Genomic DNA, 6077 nt, shown 5'->3' with positions numbered 1-6077 from the left:
CATGTTTTTCGAATTTGTCTATATATACAAAGGTCACACAATAAGTTTCGTTTTTTTTCTTTTAATTTTCCTATTACACATATTAAGTCATAACGTGGGCCTTGCTTCTGCTTATAATTTTCTGTTGCTATATATCGCTGTCTCTTGCTGAGTTTTAACTGACAGTTAAGGATTTGTTAAGCCGAATAAGAGTTTTTTTGTTTTTCATTTATAATACTTTACTGCCTACAACTTACGTTTTGCTTTCAAGGGCGTGTGTGTGTGTGTGTGTGTGTGTGGGGAGGGGGACTTGGGTATTCTTTTTGGCTTTTGAAACAACATTGAAACTCTCACACACGCACACACCAAGTCAGAGTTACAGTTACAGTTAGAGTTACAGTTAGCGTTACAGTTAGAGTTACAGTTACAGTTAGAGTTACAGTTCAGTTACAAATTTAAGTACATTTACATGGGCATAGCTGACTTTTCAGTACTCTGTCTGTGTGTGAGTGTGTTCCATTTTTCTGCCTTTAAATTTATTGCATTTAGCTTTTTAGTTTTTCCTTGCGATACTTATTATTTATAATGCGGGGATTTGCGAGAATTGAGATGTTGTTATTTACAGTTTCTTAGGGTACTCTAGTTAGTTGTAGGTGAATACATACATATATATATATGTATATATATATATATTATATGTATATAGTATATATTTAGTTGGTTTTTCTTTTAGTTTAACTTTATACTAGGAGTATACAATTATATTTTGCTTCGATATTCTTTTTAGTTCATTTACTTTCTTTATGTTTTTTTTATGCCTTGCTTTTGCTTTTGCAATTTTCCTTTTAGTTCGTTTATTATCTTCATTCGCAATATCTTTTATCAGACACTATCACAAACAGTTTGCTTGCACAAATTCACGCCACACAAAATCGCCCGATTCTCGCTAGTCGATGAGCCCATATGTATCAAATATGCGTTGGTTATAGTGAGTGTTTACTGTGTAAATTGGGTTTTAAGTTTAGTCAGTTCTGCTGGGAATTGTGTGTGTGTTTGTGTGCGGGTGTGTGTGTGTGTGTGTTTGGGTGCTCGTATGGGTTGGGGGGCGCTTAGACATCGGTGCCGCAGCCCTCTTGATACCCCTCGTCCGGCGAGTTGCGGCTGCTGCTGATGAGCGCACGCTTCAGCGCAGTGACGGGCGGCAGCACGGGCACGCCTCCCTTCTGCCAGACCCGTATCGTCTTGGCATTTACGGGCTGACCGTTGGGCAGTATTGAGCAGGAACTGGAGCTGGCCGGAGCCTGAGCGGGCGTGGGCGATGAGCTGGCCGAGGCCGTGCTGCTGCTGCCGCCGCCTCCATCGTGTAGGCGTGGCAGGGTGCGACTGCTGAAGTGTGGACTGCCGCTGTGCGTGGAACTGGAGCCATGATGCTGCTGCAGCTGGTGCTGATTGAGCTGCTGCTGCAGCTGATGCAACGGATGCATTTGCAGCTGATGATTGTGCTGATGCTCGGCGCCGGGCACCAGCGGCAGGCCATAGTCAGTGGGATAGCCGGAGGAGCCGCCCGATAGATTCGTCGTGGCTGTCGAGGTGGTCGAGGCAACAGCAGCAGCAGCTGCTGCGCCGCTCTGTTGCAAGTGGGAGCGCGGGAAGGTCTTGCTGAAGTAGTCGCTGGCCGCGTTGCGCTCGTGCAGATCGTACAGCTGGCTGGAGTCGATGATGGGCGTCTTGTCCGTGTAGCGCTTCATGAACAGATCATCCGCGGAGCTGGCTGCCGTGTGCTCCCACAGGCCGGATGGATACAGCGAATCGCAGCCGTTGGCGCGACTGTACTCGCCACTGCCGCCGGTCAGCTCCTGGCCGAGCATGACGGGCAGCTTGAGATCGCAGAACTCATCGCTGCCAAAGCGTTTGGTATCGTTGATCAGATCCGGATTGTTGCCATGGCCCGTGGAGCCGCTGGGCGAGATAAAGCACGGAGCCGTCGAGAGCACGCTGCCCGCATTGTCATAGCCCTGCGTTGAATAGGGCAGATCGGTGAGACGCGGCGGTTTCTGCACAGGATTCGTATTGCGCTGATCATGCGGCGAGCCGCTGGCACGCCTGCCACCCGCACCCCCCGCACCCCCCGCACCCGCATGCAGCACGCCCGTGTCCGTGCCCATGCCCATGCCGCTGCTGCTCTTGCGCTCCAGCGTGCCGCCGGCAATGGCCATGCCGCCATCGATGCAATTGGCCACAGCTCCATTGGCGATGACGACGCCTCCGATGCTGCCATTGCCAGTGGCCGGCTGCGTCTTGTTAGTTATCGAGTTCTGGTGATTCACCGAGGTGATGACCTCCATATGATTGGGCGTCTTGCTGTCCACATACGGCTGCCGCTTGACGCGCAGCAGCAAGCACATGATGGCCGCCAGCGCGAACACGATGAGCGCCACCAGGGCGGCACTCAGGCCAACAATCTGGCCGCTGCCCAGGGAGGCCATGCCCGCGGCACGCATGCTCACGTGCAGCGTGAAGTTGGCCTCGGCGCTGCCCGCACGATTCTCGGCCACGCAATAGAATTCACTGGAGTCCGTCTCCTGGGCATTGGTCAGCACCAGACGCGAACGCTTCTCGAAGCCGCCCTCCAGCTGCTCGAACATGTGGACACGCTGATAGGCGCTGAAGGCGCTATTGTTTGCCAGCTGGCGTCCGTTCCAGTACCAGTGGATGCTGGCCGCGGGCACGGCGCGTGCGCGGCACGTGATGGAGGCATTCTCGCCCATGGCCGTTTCCACGTAATGCGATATGGGCAGCATTTCCGGCCGGCAGGCGAAGTCGTCCACATGCAGCTCCGCGAAGCTGCGATCGATGAGGCGTTCGGGTCCGCCGGCGCACACAGGCGCCACCGGGTACGGTATGTTGCGCTGCATCAGCCAGAGCTTGGCATCCCTGAGCCGGCAGTCGCAGAGCCAGGGATTGTCGTGCAGCTCGATGCCGTGCAGCCGGCTGAGCGTCTCGATTGTCTTGGGCAGCAGCTCGCTTAGCTTGTTGCCGTTGAGGCGCAACAGGGTGAGGCCCTGCAGGCCGCCGAACGCCTGCGCGGATATCGTCTGTATGTCGCAGTGAGAGAGATCCAGCTTATGCAGCGAGGGCGTGCTCCCGAAGGCCTGTGCCTCGATCTTGTGTATGTGGTTGGAGGCGAGCGTCAGCTCGCGCAGCGATGAGATGTAGCTCAGCGCCAGGCTGGGCACGGTCACCAGCAGATTATGCGAGAGATCCAGCTCGACCAGGTTCGTCAATCCCTTGAACGTCTCGCGCTCGATCTCGCCAATCTTGCAGTTGCGCAGATAGAGCTTCTGCAGATTCAGTAAATTGGCCCGCACGAACTGCTCATTGGACAGCGTTTGCAGCTTGTTGCCGGACATGTCCAGCACCTGGGTGCTGGGATCAATGTGCTCCGGTATCTGGATGAGCAGCCGATCTATGCACTCCACCGTCTGCTTGCCCCCCTTCCACTTGCACGCGCACACCGTCTGGCAGCTGCTCTGCTGCTGTGCCGTATGGTCCACTTCGCTGGCTGGATAATATGCCGGTGGGGGCGAGGGCGCCAGATAGCCGTCATCTGTCATGGGCTGGCTATCGGCTATGGAGTATACCTCATTCTGTTGCGAGGCCTTATAGCCGTTGCTGCTCGAGCCGGAACTGGAACTGGAACTGGAGCCGGTGCTGGAGCTGCCTCCATTCGCATAGAGCTGCTGTTTGCCGGAATTGTAGCGAGATGCTAGCAGGGATCGGGGCAGCAGCAGGAGGAGCAGCAGCAGCTGCTCCCATTGCTTGGAATGCCTGATATGCATGTTCACCAAGGGTGTGTACTCTGCGTGTGTGTGGGTGTGTATATGTGTGTGTGCGGGTGTGTGTGATATGCTTTAGGCCATGCCAGGCAGGCGTTTCATATGTTTGCTTTGATATGCCCCGTTTGCGGGTGGAACGTGTCCTTTTCCTTATTTTTTTTTTATTTTTTTAATTATGATAATAGTACAAACTTCCGTGTGAATACAGCTCGAATGAATTTATTATATATTGGTCAAGCGGAAAATTGATTAATTGCCGAGTTTTTCGCGTTGCTGTTTTCCCTTTCGCTGTTGTCGTTGTCGCAGTTCTCCTTCTTGTTGTTGTTGTTGTTGTAAATATTTTCATGTTTTGGCGTAATTAGCGGCGCCTGGCGCAACGTTATTTATAGAAGCGACGCTCGCTAAGACCAGATGATAATCGTTTTTCCTTGAGCTCCACAAAAAAATAAAATAGAAGCGAACATTCTTGCCTTTACGCAACTGGCCAGCTACAATTTACTTTTTGTTTTTGCACTTGGGGTGTATTTTTTTTTTTTTTTCGGTTTTCTTTTCTTTTATTTATTTATTTTTTTTTTGTTGTATTTTTTTTTTGGTTAGCGATTTTTGCCACGCAAAGCTTTAATTTTCATCGCGTTTTCATTTTCGTTACGTTTCGGCCTCGTGGCCTGCAATCAGAACGGCGATAGAAGAACGACAGGAGCGTACCGTGGAACGTGTGGATGGACGAGCCCTGCGTTCAAATCGCACACACACACTCTCGCGTCGAGTCACGAGACACGAGTCCACGATGCCAACTGACGATTGTGTGCGTGCCTGTGTCTGTGTGTGCGTGCGTGTGGTGTTTGTGTGTGTGTGCGTGCGAGGTGCGCGTGATGAGTTTTATTCAGCTATTCATTGATTTTCATATGCAACTGTTTCACTTTGCTGCCCACTCATATTGCACATCATCAACATTGTAATGATCATTGGTAACTTCATTATTGCATTGAACTGAAATCACGATTTGGTTCAGGTTCACACTTGTAACGATTTTCAAGCTGACGAAGCTCACGGCTGACAAACGCGCGACAAACAAGAAACCCAACCGCTCGGCAGCAATCATCGACTTGTACTGAGCGCCGAGCTGATGCGCTGCACTGGCAAAAGCGAAAGCCACAGTCAAAGCCAAAGCCAAAGCGACAGCGGCAGCGACACAAAAACAAAAACAACAATAGCTTGGCTACTCGTTTCGTCGCGGCGTCGTTTGTGCTCCTCGTTCTCGGGCAGTGCTTCGTGTGTGCGGCTGCTGCTGCTGCTGCTGGCTTGGCTTGGCTTGGCTTGATTTGCGCTCGTGTCGTCGCTGTTTAGCGCTGAGAAGCGGTTCGGGTGGTTGTTCGCACTCGCTCTCTTTTGTGTTGCTTTTGCTAAAGCGCGCACTTATGTTGCTTTAACCGTTTACAACATGTCGCCAGCAACATGTTTGCAAAAGAAGCCAGTTTTTGTTTACAAAGAGCAATAAAATGTAGCAAAGAGAATTGCTTGGAAGAATCTTGAGTACTCTCAACATAATAATGGGGCTTGTTTATCTATAAGATAGAATCATATCTTTCAGATATAATATAATCATCACACGGGTAAAATATGGTCTGATTCATATTTTAGTTTGGGTTAGAAGTCAGTTTCATTACATGAAGTATTTCTTTTCATGAATTAAGGCGAACTTTGAACCCTGGTTGAATGCTCAATATTTACACAAAGTCAATAGCAGGCATGTCTGAAGAATGTTTCTTAACTTGAACTTACTCTAGTTATAAAATTAAATAATTAAATATAATTTATTTTAATATATTATTTAAATTATATTATAAAACTGAAATTGTTATCCACGTTTCTCACACACGTGAGAAAAACTCCGTGCCTTTTGTATTTTTAAGACAATAAGAGATTGTTATCCAAATATTTGTGAATCAAAGTGTGAATCTATTCATTTATTCGCTTTCTGCTTGAAAGCCAGTCACGCATGCCTGTCTTTAGGAGATGAATAAAAGCATTTCATGATGGTAAATAGAATAATAATAAATCGAAGTAAATATATTCATTAGTTGGCTTTAATTATTTAACAAAGGTCTTTATAAAATGCAATCAAGAGTGTTTTTTCACCGGTTCATTATTGTGCACAGATGTTGGCATATATAACGAACTGAATGATCTGGTGAAATAAGAATGTGGCAAGTAATTGCGAGTTTTGCTTCAGCCGAATACCAGCACCGACCCGGCCCGACC

The 6077-nt window shown here is 49.1% G+C and overlaps 1 protein-coding gene across 1 annotated transcript; it reads right to left on the bottom strand.

Annotated features, from left to right (window-relative positions):
* Window positions 1–710: 710 nt before the first annotated feature.
* LOC115758990 lies at window positions 711–4360 on the bottom strand. The gene has a single exon (XM_030699792.1). The coding sequence runs from the start codon at window positions 3816–3818 to the stop codon at window positions 1089–1091; it is 2730 nt and encodes a 909-aa protein (XP_030555652.1). The 5' UTR covers window positions 3819–4360; the 3' UTR covers window positions 711–1088.
* Between the last annotated feature and the right edge of the window lie 1717 nt (window positions 4361–6077).

Source organism: Drosophila novamexicana, unplaced genomic scaffold (genome assembly GCF_003285875.2).
Source record: "Drosophila novamexicana strain 15010-1031.04,08,12 unplaced genomic scaffold, DnovRS2.1 tig00000193-arrow-pilon, whole genome shotgun sequence".
NCBI classification, from domain to species: Eukaryota; Metazoa; Arthropoda; class Insecta; order Diptera; family Drosophilidae; genus Drosophila; species Drosophila novamexicana.
Note: the sequence above shows the minus strand (reverse complement) of the source record. Positions and strands in the feature narration are given on the sequence as shown.